Source organism: Nyctibius grandis, chromosome 1 (assembly GCF_013368605.1).
Source record: "Nyctibius grandis isolate bNycGra1 chromosome 1, bNycGra1.pri, whole genome shotgun sequence".
NCBI lineage: Eukaryota > Metazoa > Chordata > Aves > Nyctibiiformes > Nyctibiidae > Nyctibius > Nyctibius grandis.
This window is the reverse complement of record NC_090658.1, coordinates 69,231,576-69,247,977: the sequence shown is the minus strand read 5'-3', so window position 1 is coordinate 69,247,977 and position 16,402 is coordinate 69,231,576. Positions and strand designations below refer to the sequence as shown.

Sequence of the window (16,402 nt, the reverse complement as noted above, 5' to 3'; positions counted from 1 at the left end):
GGATCAGCTCAGAAAAATTCTTGCTTACATGATGCATTCTTCTTCTGATACATTAGTGTTTGCATGTTAATCACAATTATCTGACTTTTAGCATTCACAGTCAGCATGTGACATAGGTGAACCTAAAAATGTGCCCCATGGAATCCAGCCAACAGAAAAAAATAAGGAAGAAAGTAAAGAAATGCAGTAACTTGTATCAAATTATGACCAGGGAGAATTCAGAGGGCAGGAAAACATGAACAGAACAATAAATGAGCTGAATGTGAGTATATGACATGGCAAAAAGGAAAGCAATTAATAAATCAGTCTTTAAAAAGTAGTGAAGAAAAGAAAGACAATAAAAGAAACAGTTTAAAGAAAAGATTTAAAAAAAATTATTCACAAAAGGTTTTTGTCCTTTTTTTCCCTCTAAATATGTAGTTTTACAATCTTGATTTGGACAGAAAGTGATTGTAAAAAAATGCTGAAAAAGGTAAGAAAGTACCCTTCAAAGAACTGAAGCCATGTCCAAGCAAGCAAAAGAAAAGAGAATGTGAAAAATGGCAAATTAAGCATATTGACACAAATCACAGGCTAACAATAAATGCTTTAGGGACTATTTGGTGAACGCATAAAAACTCACAGCAAACTCTTCCTCAAAGCCATTGGGAGTGGCGAGCCTCCCTTGGAGTCATTAAGGCCAATTGACGTATCAATGAGAGGATAAATTACAGCAGAAAAAACCAAAGGGCTTCTTGCAGGTTTCCTCAGCCTGGAAGATCTTAGAAATTCACACTCCAGAAGTCATCTTTACAAGGACATATCAGAAGATGTTTTAAACTGAAATGTCTGTGGAGAAGGTTATAGAACAAATGTACAAAATGAACAGTAGCAAACTGCCAGGACCATATGGTATTTACCCAGGAGATCTAAAGGAAATTGAGGATTAAATAGCTGAACTACTATCTTCCTGAAAACAGCCTCTACAAGAAATATATGGAAGGTGGTGACTATGACACTAACTTTTTACAAGTATCTCGGTTAGGGATTCTGGGATTACAGACCAATGATTTTGATTTCTGGGAAGTAAACCACAATGTGGAAAAAATAATCCTAATTTATATGCAGGGTGATAAACTCTGTACTAGTTGCTACCACTCAGAAAGAAAAGGTCTTGGAAATGTAACACATACTTCTGTGATAAAGTCAGTTTCATGTTCAGTAAAAGTCAAAGAAGCAACTACAAAATAAGACAGAATTTTTAGGTATTACACTTGCTCTTCAGCATATGAGCTCCTTTGCAAAACGCATGCCAAAAGTTTTGTTTGGGTTTTTTTTTTTAATTTGTTCTGATAAACACATTACTTCTATTTTCAAGCCACTTGCTTTCCTATGTCCTTGGGCCACCACAGCAAGAACAATGCTACCAATAAAAGAGCAGGAAATTATTACTGCAGGAATACAGAACAAAACAAAGCGTCAAACTATGCCCACTTTTAAATACTATGTTATGTTTATAGTCTTCCCTCCTATCTCTCATCCCCAGGAGGGAAAGGGTAGAACTAGAAGAGGTTCAAGGAAGGACAATAACAGCGATCAAAGAGATGAAACAGCTTCCATAAGAGGAACAACTAAATAGTTTGGGACTGTTCAGCCAGGGAGAGACAACTTAATTTTGTACAGCTATCACGGCCCAGAGAAGGTGAGCAGTCAATGACTTTTTTCCTGCAAAAGCTAGTGAGAGCTCAAATGATATTTTTGAGGAGTACATTGAAAATGAACAAAATTAGTTATACTGTGGAACTCTTTCCCACAGATTATTTTGATATTAAAAGTGTACAGCTGTTCAGAAAGCTAATTAACGGAGGAAAAATCCACCAGATACTATAAGCATAAAGATAATACCTCTCATTCAGGAATTTGCTGAACCACTAATCGCTGGAGATTGGAAAAGTATTGTGGGGAAGTATTGGCATATTCTAGCTTGGTTTTTTACACTGTTACCAAGATATCTGTTATTTGTCACTGTCAAAGAGGTGTTACACTTCTGGATGGACTTTTGTTTTTATTCAGTAAGCTATACTTATAGTCCCTCATTTGCATATAAGGATACCCCATACAAGGTTATAAGGGATATCAAGGTTGATTTCTGAAGTCCTTTATGCCCTGGTGTGTGCGCAGAGCCTCAGTCAGAATCTACCTTCTGTCTCTTTTAGGCATAAATGTGGCTAGATTTTAGGTTGAAGGGAATGGCATGGCTTCCACTAATATTTGGCCTCCTAAGAATGCAAACTATTTCATCATATCTTAAGTAAATGAAAAAAAAAGTGTTGGTCTGAAACAATAAATTATTGTTTTGTATTAATTGCACACAGCATTCTGCCTCTGAGGAAGTGTGTGAAATTCTGTGCAACCATATTGAAGACAAGATAGAGAAAAAATGAAATATTCCAAAATTTCCATAAGGAAAATTTGTGCCCAGGAATTATTTGAGTGAGGGTGACAAATAAAATGAAGTAAAAAATTTTAAATCTTTCCTGTGGTTGGTCTTTTTTCAACGTACTAAGAAATTAGATCTCCTTTAAGGCTTATTGTCAGTAGGCATTACAGAGTTATGAAATCCATCAGAAAAGGGATTTGTCAGTGCAACTCTGTTGCCAAATTAGAGCTGAAATTTTAAATTAGAAAGAGGTCCTCATGTGTCTTAAGTGTGGCTATTTTCTGCACAGAGTTTCTGATGAAGGTGATAGGAATAAAATGCTCCTTCACAATTTGCACTTTGCTGACGAGTACTTGCCTTTCATGACAACCCTTTTTAAGGGTAGAAATGAATGCAAGCTATTATCTTCTGCTTGTTGCTTGAGACCTTACAGGAATTAATTGCACACTTTTTGGTTTCTGGAATCAACATTCAAATAAACAAACAAAAAAACTACCATGAACAGAAACTTCACTAGCAGCCCCCAATTGCTGTGAATCAAATGACTGGAGTCTGATCTCACTTTTCCTCCTTGGAGACAATCCATATAAAAAAAAGTTGCATGGACCAGTAGGTAGGGACCTATACATGCAATTTAAAAATATGCCATTATAGGAAGAATGAATGGAATATTTGGGCAGGAAATAGAAAGATAAGGTTTCTTTCTCCAACCTTGGGCAAAGCACTTACTTGTTCCTCTCTTTTTCTCTTACTTTTTTCCGAGCTGTATATTTATGCCAGCAGATGTGTATTGCCAGCAACATAACTACTTCCCTGCACTTCAAAAATTCCTGATAACTATCAGGATGCAGTGGCTCTAAATTAATACAGAAATCGATATCGGTCTGGCTGGACCTCACTGATTCAGAGTGATTTTACCTAGCCATGAGATACTAACCAATTACAACTTTGTAGCTCATTGTAATATCAAAATTAGAAAGTTTTGAATCTTTTATTGTGGTTTGGGCATGACTGGAGGCAATAAACATCAGTGTGGTAATGGGGAGAAGACTTTAATTTCTGTCAGCTGGACATCGTGTGTTCTGAGCCTTAAAGGTAGCCTTTGCTCCGGAGACTGGGCTGGGTCCTTCCAGGCAGTTGGGGGATTTTCTGGATTCAATCAATTTTCTTAAGAGTCTCCTCAACTGAATTTATTTTTTTGCTCTAACCACAGCCCCCATTCAGCAGACTTACTAAAGAGAAGGCAAACAATAGCAACATCAGCTCCCTTTTACTGGGAAAAAGCACCTCTGTGAAGCAAGGGGTGAAGCTAGCAAAGAGAAATTCAGTTTACATTTTCTTATGCCAACTAATGTCTGTGTAACCTAAGAGGGCTTAATTTCACAGTGATGTTAGTTTGACTCATTTTGTGACAACTGCTTTTTCAAGTTGCTGTTAAAAGATGAAAAATTCTATGAAAGGTGCATAGCTCTGGCAACAAGCTAATAGAGAACAGCCTGCTGCAGCCCAAAGTATATGAGCCCTCACTTGCCAATCTAACAGCCGTTCCCTGTTGGTATGATTGGATTATTTCATTGGATTATTTCCCAGATGGGCATTAATGTGTTTGTAGGGCACTTTCAGTTAAAGGGTCAATGTTTATTAAAGCTGCAGATATTGCATTTGCTCTGAGCATGTAAGTAAAACAGCAGATTGCTCTCTGGTTTGCCTTTCATACAGTAGGCTGTGTCATAAAACAGCTCTGGATGATTTTGCCACCTGTATTTGTCAAGAGCTTTAAAGTAGAATATATTATAGGCTTCTTATATGGAATTAAATAGTATTTTTCCATAAAGCTAAGGTTTTCAAAGATTATGATTTACACTGTAGGCAGGGAAATTCCCTCAAAGACCTCTGCCTTGGTTTATGGATTTGTTGTACCTTTCTCCCTCCAGAGCTCCCTGCTTCTGTTATTTAATTTGGGGGGGAAATCTTCAGTGAAATAGATGTGAATTAGGTCTATAATTTCTAAATAGATCACACTGTACATAGCCATTCTTGCATAAAAGCAAGATTCTGATCATATTGTGATTTGATCATACTTTTTAATGTGACCAATATTAATAATACTCATTGTCTTATAATTTCCCCCTCCCTAAAAATATCAACAGTATCTATTTTCAGGAAGATGTAAATTTAGTTCTTCTTACCTATCCTGTCTTATCCAATTCCATTCTGTACTTTACGTTATGTATTCTAAGATTTTTTCAGTTCAATGGTGAATGAAATTATGGTTCTTATATGTAATATATTATGTATGATGTACTAGAAATTAACCATTGAGACCAAACAATCTTGTATCAGTAGTTTTAATAATACTAAGCAGTAAAATACAGTAGCCCCAGGCATTAAAATGCTATGTATGTTCATTGCTCCAATACACCATTTCTACCATACAAAGTCCATATACAAAGGCTTTATTTCCTTTATTCTATCCTAAGAAGAAAGTCTCAGAGCCACATCCCCACGTTCAGCCACAGCAAGAACAATGCTGCAGACCTGAAAAATGAAGGCAAAAAGACTTCTTGGTTTTCAAAGTAACCTTTGGACCATATGTCATTAAGAAGCTAGATCTCCTCTAAGAGCCTCTTCCAATTGTACTGGCTTAGAACTATTCCAGAATCTTACCATGTCCAATCACCCTAAAAGAATCCTAATCAGACCTTAGGCTAAAATGCTGCATTGACAGAAAAGCTGGACAGTAAGCAAGATGTTGCATTTGCTTCAGCTGATGGTCTTGTCAAATAACCATATTTCCAACTTCTGGAGTTAAAATAGATGAAAGTATCGTTGAAAATCGTCTTTTGTTCCCAGGTAGGCAGACAAGTTAGGCCGGCAAGTAAGTCTTAGATTGTAGCCTTGACTCATATTAAAGGGTTTGGATCTGCAAGATGAGCCTGGATGGACAACATTCAGGGGTGATGCTTTGCATTAGACATTTATTTAAGAAGCGTCCTTCAGAGCTGCTCATATTGTCTATCCTAGTAGTATAGGACTTTTTCAGGACTTCTGATCCAGCCCTTCTCTCTCTGAGATCTGTGGCCTTAAAAGCTCTCAAAACTCCTGCAATTTGTCTCCTCTTGTCCTGTTTGGTGCTGCTCCAGGGCTCTGAAAATAGCTGTGCTGTACTACTGACTCAGTTGATGCATTAGACACTGCCTGGAACAATCTGTATGGCCGTGTCATGGCAAAATTGATAATAAGACTTCCACGATATTGATTTTTTTTTCATGTGAGTGACTAACAGTGTTTGAGAGCATAAGAAGGCATGATGCTTAACTGATTTGAATTAATATTTTAGGCCCTGATCTCATATGTTTCAAGCACACAGTCACTGTGAAATGTAAACTATCAAGAACAGGTTGGGTTTACCTGCAATAACTCAAGAAAATATATTTTATTTAGTATAACTTGTCTTGTTTTGCATGACTTCTGTTCCTAAAGGATGATGGCTGAGTCCAAAACAGCAAAGTGTGTGACTGATATGGTTAGAAAAATGGTGGGAGCATTCACCACCTGTGGTAACCAGCCTATGAGTTTAGTTACCTCTTTGCAGATTATCATGTAAAAGCAGTACGTTGAACCAGCACCACTGAAGTAGGAGAGAAGGCTGCCCGCTTATGTTTCCTTTGCTTTGGCTGCTGTACCAGATTAAGAGCAGCCTGTGGAGGTTTGGGGAAGTTATTTCATTCCTGAAAGATGCTGAAAACACACAGGGGTGAGTTGCTCGTGATGTGCAAGTGAGAGAGGCAGCACAAGCAGAGAATGAGGGGATATCCAAGAAGAACACTGGCCCCACCTCACTGGGCCTTAACTGTGATGGAAAGGAGCAAGGCGAGACAATGGAATTTGTTGCAGCTCAGTAAGTCGCTGATTTGCAGGACTGAGGGTGTGACTGAAGGAAGGGGTCTGCCCAGTAATGACATCTGAGGCAGAGGAGAAATTTGTTTGTAAATCTGCTGTTTCTGATCTACTTCATTATGTTTGTTTAAGTTCCTGTGCTCCGATAAGACAGCTTTTGGGAATCAGTTCTCCAGGAGTTCTGGGAATGCTTACAAAAAGGTTGACCCATCTTTGATTTGGGTTGATTAAAATTTGACCCAGTTCAGATTCCCATCACACCATTCTTAATAAAACTTTCTCCTGAAGTGTAATTAACAAGTCTGTACAAATCAGATTAGTGTTGTCTAATAAAACTGATAACTTAATGCCTGCTCTGTGTTCCCATCTGATGCCTCAGCTGGCAAGACATTCCTCTCTGTAGCCATCACTCCTAGGATTAGTTACCAGCTGATTAAATCTCAGGAAAGCCCTTGTATCCTATGGATTGGTGCTAGCCATGCTCCCTGCAAGCAGGTGTGGGAGCAGATATTTTCTGCTGATGGAGGGTCATGCCTTTGCACCAGAGATGCAAACCACAGATGGCAGATGGCAACAAGGGGATGCAGCTGCCTGCATGAGGCTTAGTATCCCTGAAGCAGCTGCACTGGGAATTTGGTAGATGTAGCATGGCTTATGTGTGCCGAGTGCTCTCCTTTAATCCTTCTGCCTTCACCGTATCTTTGCTCATTACATTATTATTACAAATTATTGTCATTGCTAAAGCACTAACAATATGGTAGCCTGTTGACATAGCCCCTAGGTCCTGTGTTCTTTGGGTTCCTGGCCTAAATAGACTACACTCTGCAATTCATCGCTAATTATTACTTTTCTTGTCTTAATTTGTTTTGGTTTTGCTTTGCTTTCCACTTTGAGTAGGAACAATTTTATGGGTGTCAAGAGCCTTGTGTAGGAAGGGTAAATATGATTTTAAACTGTAGCCCATGGCACAAGAACACGATGCAAGGCTTAATTATTGTACTCAGTCCCTTTTGAATCTGTCACTGAAGCTAGAAGACAAGGGTAAAAGATATCCTTGATGGAATAATTAAATTTCATCTATTATTTAAATTATGTTCAATTTTGCACAGAGTGAAACTAAGATTAACCTTATATCTTTCAATTTCTTTTCCACTGCACTCTTAGTGTTGTTTTCTTCCTCTGCTTTGTTTCTCCAGTGACTTCCAAATTTGTTCCTCAAGATCCTTATCCCATCCTCTTTCCCGTTGCATTTATTTATTTGATTAGCTATTAATAAATCCTTTATTTCTTACCATTGTCTGTGTCATCTTTAGCATTAGCACAGAAAGTGTACAGTTAAACTCCTCTTGATGTTGGAGCAAATTTTTTCTCTGAAGCATCCACGAAGAATTTGGATTAGCGCTCTCATTACATCCAAAAGCAACCTAATCTCCCGCTGGTGTATTATGTACCCTCTGGAGGCAATTGAATATTGCTTCCTCACATTCACGATTTTGGGGGAACTGACAGGCTAACTAGGTCCCTGTTACCATGTGAAGGAGCTCACGGGGATGTTTTAGTTTGTATCCTGGTAGAAATTGCCATTTCACGTGTTGTGTACCTGAGGAGCAACTGAGGTACAGTACAGTGCCATCTCAATGTTATCTTTTCCCAGCTCCTGCCTGACCAGAGTTTGCTAGCAGACACCTAAGTGGATCTAAACCATTTCCAGATTGGGAATTCTGCAGGGATATTAGCTTTGCTTCTGGCCCAAGGTGCAAAAGACCCTCTGAGGTGGTCATTGGAAGAGGATTTTTCCCATTTTAAGATTTTTTTTCACTGGCTTTGGGGCTGCAAGGCAATAACTGCTTAGGAGCAATGCATATCTCTGAATCAATGCTGTAGGAGAGGTCAGGAAGAGGAATAGATAATGAAACACAGAGAAATAGAATTTGCTTATAATATTATTTATTTAGCATTTTTTCAAATTCCTTTGGGAAACAGAAAACATTAAACATAGAGATAATTACAGAGAAATTAGAAAGATTTTATTTTAAATGTTTTGAATCCATGAGAGGTTTGGAGAAGTGAAAGAAATGAAAACTCTTCACACAGAGAATATACCGACTCACATCAACTAGAGAATCTTGAATTACTGCTTGTGCAAAACTGTAGAAAATGTTTACAGGCGATGTTATTCTTACATCAGATGATTTCCCCCGCTTTGCCTTCACCTTCTCTCCTTCTGAGCTTTTTCCTTTCTATGATATTTCATTTCCTTTTTACTTGCTTTCAGCTTCTCACTTTTTGATAGTTCCCAGTTTTCCTCTTCCAGTCCCTCACCACACTTTTTCTCCTCCTCTTCCCTTTTGCCTTTTTTGTTGCATTTTCTCTATCTTTAATTTCTCTCCCGTGTGCCTTTTTTCTTTCATATCACTTGCTTCCCTCTATACATAATTATTTAGCTACTTCATTTCCCTGAATCTCTTTATATTTCTATCTTAAAAGACAAAAAAGTTAAATGGGAAAGGCAGCTTTCAGTTAAATATTTATGCTGCATAATGGGCTGCTTGCTGTGTTATATACCTTCATGTTATCCTGGCACAAACTGTCAGAGGAGATAAAATGAAGGATGAAGGAGAGAGAAAAAGAAGTGTTGACTGTCAGGATCACGATGAAGGCATGGTATAGTGAAGAGTATTAACCTAGAGCTTCCTTGGGATTCCCTTTTGGGTTAATCTATGCTCTGCGTATTGGCTTTGCAACAGTAAAATGAAGATTTTGGAATTTCCCTCCCTCAAAAAGGCAGTGTGAAGACAAATATACTAAAAGTTTGAGGGGTGACCACATAAAAAATGTAATGACGCCATAGAAGAATGAAAAACGGTTAACTTCAAAGTGGCAAGAGCTTGACAAATACTTAAGCCGTGGACAAAACAATACTTAAGTGGTTTTCAAACTGTGCATTTTCAAATTCATTGCCAGGTACTACAGAACACAGTAAATTTTCCAACATTTTATTTATATGAACTCTTGGGACAACTAAATCTCATCCTATCAAAATATTTTTTGAGATAAATTTCCTTTTCTACTCAATTTTGGAAGATAAATATTTTCTAAGACTAATATATCATCCAGATAATTAATAATAATGCAGAAGAACTGGATAAATTCTTTCTAGAAATCAGCTATCAGTTTTTAAAATGTTGTAGTTCTGAAAAGAAATACTGAAAATTGAAACTTGATTTAATGAAGTATTTCCAGGACATCTCATTTGTTCAATTTTTGTACAACCACATTTTCAGAGTAAACAGTTAATGCAAAGTGAATTTTGTACGTGTAGTTGAGAATTCACTTCACAAAATAAAAATTAAGTGAATAATCAAGGACAAATAGTTAATGAAATAGTGTTACCCTCAAGAACTTCTTTCAATAGCTCTTCTGACATCTCTCTAACATTTCAGAAGCATCAACAGGGAAAACATTTATCTCACTGCTGGAAAAAGAGAAAATATGTGATAATACGGAAAAGAACCTCCAGTTATGAAGTGATGACCAAGCTTTGGTGTAAAAGTAAATTAAGCATTTTTAATGGACCATAGACATTAGAGCCTTGGTTCACCGAAGTGAATAATTGTAATCCCACTGAGTCAGTGGAAGCAAGGTTTTCACCCTAACTTCAGATTTAAGCTTTTGGAAGCCTTCATAAATAAACACTTGAAGCTCCTCAGTTTACCTACAAGAGATACCTTGGCTGAGCCTATATTTTAATTTTAGAGTAATCTAATTGATTTAAATCTGCATAACTACTGTCAGAACTAGGAACTAAGGGTTTGGTGTTGACACTGCAATCCTATAAAATGGGAGAAGTATTTTAGGCAACGCCTGTGATATTCTTGCTGAAAGGGAACAGGTTCCTTTACTTATACTTTTGTTGGCACAACAAATGAAGCAAGACTGTCTGAAAATGTTTAGTTTTAGCACATAACTTGTTCCTTAGCGTTTTCTTCATGTTCACTACTGTTGGTTTTTGCTTTCAGAACTAATTTTGATACAGTACCATCATATTACAATGAATAATCTAGGAGTGGCCAAAATAATAGATTAATATTTAGTCAGTGTTTTACTTTTCTAGCATCAGTGATTCTAATGATTTGTAGTATAAATTTAGTGGCAAAAATTCCCAATAGTCATTATACAGACAAATACAGTGCCTCCTGGTTCCTAATTGATAGTAATATCACCTTTCTAGATTCTCTGAAAATATTCTATAGATGGTATTTTAATGTCAAATATAGACAGTTGCAAATATTTTATGTACATTATTAATAGAATTTTGCCTTTGGAAAGTATTCAGAAGTAAGTCTATATCTAAAAATAAGCAATTGTGTGTTTTAGGAAATGAAATCCAGTGAGTCAGCCTTATATCATGAATATTTATTTTTGTCTTTATCATGTGCTGAGCACCACATTCAGGCTTGAACTGTAGGGTGTGTACGTGTATCTCTGCCTTTCTGAGTTGGAAGGTTCATTTAATCTTGACTCCAGAAGATAGTTTCTCATGAAGATGTCTCACCATGCATTTAAAGGGAAGCTCATACAGCTTTTGTGTCCCACAACAATGGCACACTGCAAGCTTCCTGAGTGCTGGCCACAAAAAGTGAATATTGAACCATGTTTTCTCTCTTATTCTAGTGGCCTCTGCTAAGTGATTCATAGAATCATAGAATGGTTTGGGTTGGAAGGGACCTTAAAGATCATCTAGTTCCAACCCACCTGCCATGGGCAGGGACACCTTTCCCCTAGACCAGGTTGCTCAAAGCCCCATCCAACCTGGCATTAAACACTGCCAGGGAGGGGGCATCCACAACTTCTCTGGGCAGCCTGTTCCAATGTCTCATCACCCTCACAGGAAAGAATTTCTTCCTAATATCTAATCTAAATCTACCCTCTTTCAGTTTAAAACCTTTACCCTTTGTCATGTCACTTCTTGCCCTTGTAAAAAGTCCCTTTCCAGCTTTTCTGTAGGCCCCCTTCAGGTACTGGAAGGCTGCTATGAGGTCTCCCTGGAGCCTTCTCTTCTCCAGGCTGAACAACCCCACTCAGGACTCAAGAATTCTCGAGGCCTTGCACTCAGATGACTTTCCTTTCACTTTTGTGCATTTACAGTTGTATTTACTTGTTAATCATAGTCGTTGCCGTTCCCTGATGTTAACTGAGATTATGTAAATGTTTAAATAAGGACAATATGAGTACATTTCTTATAAAACATGAATCATTTCCCCTTGTAGGAAAGAGCTTGCATAAGTGAGAGAGCATGATTGTGGGGGGGAATGACCATCTTTTGCTTGAAAGGAATAGGCATTGTTTTCTTGAAAAGGCTGAGAGAAGAAAGTCCAACTAAAGCCAGTTTTGAATCACACTGATGAACCAGGGAATTCCTAAAACTGCCATACAAATAATCCACTTATCTTGTTTCCAAGCTTTCCTCAAGAGCAAATGCACTGAGACAATTCCAAGAATTTCTGAAGAGTTAGAGACAAAACACAGTAAATAAAAGTAAGAGATGAGAAAAAATGGTGAATTACTTGTGGAGAGTTTTTAAGTAAAGTAGCTGAAAGAATTTTTACAAGATTCTTTGGACAACCTCCCTCTGTCCTCAGAGATTTATATAGGATAATTAGAATAAATACTGTTCCTGCATGTTTGCGTATCTGTGAAACTTCTCCACACAAAAAGTAATGAGACCCTTTCATTGACATCATCCAAGTAATAATATCCTTCTGACTGTGTCATAGGGGTAATAACAAGCTTTCAAGTACTTCATTGAGTAATGTTTTTTTGACATTCTACATAAAAATAAAAAGACTCCTTAAAAATACATACCTCCTATTTGTTCCAGCACAAATCTCAAGATCAATAAATTAAACTGTTGTGGATTTGAGTGCAGAATTTGACCCATTGTACTAAAGAAGTAATACAAATTCTAAGAGACTAGTTATTTCCTCAGTTTTCTTAATAATTTTGTAATAATGCAATTAATTTGTTTTAATAAACTTTTCATCACTATTCTGCACGACAAGCGTATATTAGGAGACAAAGAAAGGAACAGGGTGACATGGTTGACGAGAAGCTCAACATGAGCCGGCAGTGTGTGCTTGCATCCCAGAAGGCCAACTGTATCCTGGGCTGCATCAAAAGAAGCGTGGCCAGCAGGTCGAGGGTGGTGATTCTCCCCCTCTGCTCTGCTCTTGTGAGACCCCACCTGGGGTACTGCGTTGAGCTCTGGGGCCCCCAACATAAGAAGGACATGGAGCTGTTGGAGCGAGTCCAGAGGAGGGCCACGAAGATGATCAGAGGGCTGGAGCACCTCTCCTATGAAGACAGGCTGAGAGAGTTGGAGCTCTTCAGCCTGGAGAAGAGAAGGCTCCAGGGAGACCTCATAGCAGCCTTCCAGTACCTGAAGGGGGCCTACAGGAAAGCGGGAGCGGGGCTTTTTACAAGGGCATGTAGTGACAGGATGAGGGGGAACAGTTTTAAACTGAAAGAGGGTAGATTTAGATTAGATATTAGGAAGAAATTCTTTCCTGTGAGGGTGATGAGACATTGGAACAGGCTGCCCAGAGAGGTTGTGGCTGCCCCCTCTCTGGCAGTGTTTCAGGTCAGGTTGGAAGGGGCTTTGAGCAACCTGTCCTAGAGGAAAGGTGTCCCTGCCTGTGTCAGGGGGGTTGGAACTAGATGAACTTTAAGGTCCCTTCCAACCCAAACCATTCTATGATTCTATGACATACAAAGCTTATCAGAACTCCTATCTTAAGTTTAATTGCATGTTATTCATCATTCAGCAAATTAGCCTTGAGAGGTCACTGTTGCTCATGGAGGACAGAAGTGTTAATGCTAAGATACTACATAGAAAAATAGTTTAGTTAAACAGTTACTACTAGGCTTTTTACTGTATAATCCAGTCTTATGTTGACATGCAAAGACTTTTTCATATGATGCAGTAGAAGATTGTGTGAAATTGTTCATAATGAAAATGTAAACTTTCTTCTTTCAAATCATTACTTTAATTACCTAATATAACATAGATTTAGTACAATAAGATTATATGCATCCATTACAGTACTCTGATTAGATTGCTTCTTGTTATGTTTTATCGCTAATATGAAATACATTGCAATGTTGATCTTTTTATTAAGACAATATCTTCTAAAGCTAGAGATCTAGGAAGTTGTACAGGAAGTTAACTGTGTGTCTGTTTATTGAACTTGATTTACTTCTTTGAGCTTTTACTATCATCAGATAAAATACAAAGATCAAACAAATATCCTGCCTAAAAGGGAAAGCAAACTGCATATTAACTTTTTCATGCTACCAGTGAGACTTCTTGTAACCCAACCAATAGAATAACTGCATTACAGAGGCATGAATCTTAGGAATTAGACTTGTAGAAAAGCTGCAGTCATTGGCTACAGCTTCTTTAAGAACAAATTCCCTTTTCCACGACTGTGAGGTATTAGAATGCCCATTTTACTCTGACTGCATTCCCGTTTGAACTCATGATAAAAGCAGGCCTTCAAAGCTGTTGTAAACTGAGTTCTCTTTTTGCCTACTCATTTAAAAAACAAGTAGTAGAACCTGTCTTGCATCAAAAATGAAATTCACTGATTTGTTCTGTTCACATATTGAATTACATTCTGCCAGTAATGTGAAATCATATTTAACCCATTTGCAACGATAGCTCCCTCAAGCTCTCTCATATCCTGTAAGCTAGATTTGGTAGCTTTGAGACTGAACAGTATCTAACCTGTGTGAAATCCTGGTTAAATTGGTGGAATAACTTGCAGTAACCATTTTAGGATGTGCATGTCGTGTATGAACAAAACCGTATAGGAATAGTTTAAAATTATTTTCATGCTAAACCATCTCCAATGCCTTCTTTCCTCTCAACATTTTAAATAGGGGTAATTTTGTACTTTTTGGCTATAAAGGTTATTTTCTAATTTGCTTAGAGCCACATACTTTTACATTTAAAGCCCTGATCCTGCAAACATTTAAGCATACGCTTAATTTTACCTAGTGACAAAATCTCTTATATACTGACTAATTGGATAAAAGCATTTATAAGATTTGGGCCTCACTTGCCTTCAGGAAATCTTTTTACACTCCTCCAAATACCTCAAGCATCCCTTTTATTGAGCAAACTATGCCTCCAAGACTACAAAGGAAACCCAAAATAAACACAGAGGTATCTGCACATTTTTCAAAGAAGGATAGTTTTTTCCATTTAAGTTTTAAATGGAAGACAGAAGGAAGAAGAAAAGTCATAGCAGCACCTGTTACACTGCCTGTTAAACCCATCAACAGGGCAAAATGTGGTATGAACATGGCCATCAGCAGAGTTAACAGGAGAAATGAGCCTCTTACACCGAAAGCAAATAGTGGAGATCTGTAATTGGAATGGTTGCCTCTAGAAATACAAGCATACACAATTTCTGTGGCTGCAAAAAAGGGCAAAGGGTAAGAAAGAAGAGCCTTGGTTAAGAGACACAAATTCACTAGGGTTTGAAGAAATGATGGCAGGTTGTCAGTAATAACTTCCTTTGTCTCTTCACCCCAGGTCAAGAATGCAGTCAGTGCAAAGGTTGTTTTCAAGACACAAGCTAAAAAGTGTGTCCAGTTCAGCATACATCTAAATTCCCCTGGGTTTTTCATGTTACCTTCAAGTGTGGGAAGGAATATTTGAGAAGTGTAACTGAAAATGATCACCCCTACAGAGACCAAGAAGTCCTCAAAATCAATGGAGAGTCTGAATTTTGCCCAGGACCACTGATGTATTTGTGTGAGACAGTAAGTCATCACTACAAGGACGACAACAAAATGGACCAAGGAGCAAAGCTGGCTGAGTTTGGAAACAATTTTGAGAGTCTTGATAAATACACAAGGCAGCAGCGTAACAAATGCAATTACAGACCAAGTTTTCTCAGTCACTGGTATATATGGAAAACTATGTGACAGCAAGTTCCCACTAACAACCAGATACAAAATACATGTCATGATCAGTTCCGTCACTTGGGTCACATTGACAACTATGACACCTAGTTTGGGAGCTAGCTTTTTGCAGCAGGCATTCGCAATGTCTTCATACGTGTCTCTCACTCTTATGAGCTGCCCATCTTCATTTTCTTCATACAGGCAAGAGATTAGAATTTTGCCCGTGTAACAGCATAATGCTGCAGCCAAGATAATAAGAAACAGGCCACTGTATCCACTGTGGAGAAGAGCATAAGGCAATCCTAGGACAAATATTCCCTGAAAAGGAAAAAGAGAAAGAAAAGATAGCACAAAATCCCTGAGGCAAAATGCTGACTAGAAGCCATACTCCCAAACCTGCCCTCCATTGAACATTTCTTTCACCTGACTGCATGGTGGAAGTACTGCTACATTCAGCTAAGTAAGTAACAATCATGAGAAATGTCTTTATTTAGGATAAATGGAATTATGAGCAAAAATAACTGCTCCTATTAACAAACATGTAATGGTAAGCTAGGAAAAAGAGAATGTGACTGAATGACAGAGGCAGGTTCCTAGTTAATATTTCACACTGATGTGACTAGAAGCCCATTTTAGAAGGTTCATAGGCAGTTATTCAGTCAACATACATGTTAACGAAACAGGTTCAACTCAATAAAATTAAGCAACTGTAGCATCATCTGTACAAGTTTCATTCAAACTAAAAATAGCATTGTAAGTTTCATTCAAATTAAAAATAGCACTGTAGATAGATCCAGTAATGACAATTCTCTTCAGTTTGAAAATTGTTAGCAGACCTCTGGAAAGGCAATGGCATTAGAGTGACACCAGACTTTTCTTGTGGTTCCTCTGCGGCTTCTGTATGCCTCATGCAGCCTTTGCTCTTGTTAAGTCTACTGCTAAAGTGATTCTTCGCACAGCTGAGATTCTAGACTGTGCAAACTTATTTGTTTAAAAATACATGTAAAACATGTAGACATACTTTTCTCTAAACAGTTTCTGAAAGGAACAGAATTATACTTGTTTTATCCAGTAAAAAAGACCGTGGCATTTTAGTTTCACAGAACACTC

At 37.8% G+C, this 16,402-nt stretch overlaps 1 protein-coding gene across 1 annotated transcript in view; it reads right to left on the bottom strand.

Moving 5' to 3' along the window:
* The window catches only part of LOC137660957 (vesicular inhibitory amino acid transporter-like), a 90,336-nt gene that overhangs the window by 38,377 nt on the left and 35,557 nt on the right, over positions 1 to 16,402 (bottom strand). Inside the window, exons 4-5 of the mRNA XM_068396202.1 lie at positions 14,477 to 15,610; positions 13,576 to 13,631 (exon numbers count right to left, since the gene is read on the bottom strand). Coding sequence (XP_068252303.1) covers positions 13,576 to 13,631; positions 14,477 to 15,610 — 1,190 coding nt within the window. The remainder of the gene's footprint in view (positions 1 to 13,575; positions 13,632 to 14,476; positions 15,611 to 16,402) is intronic.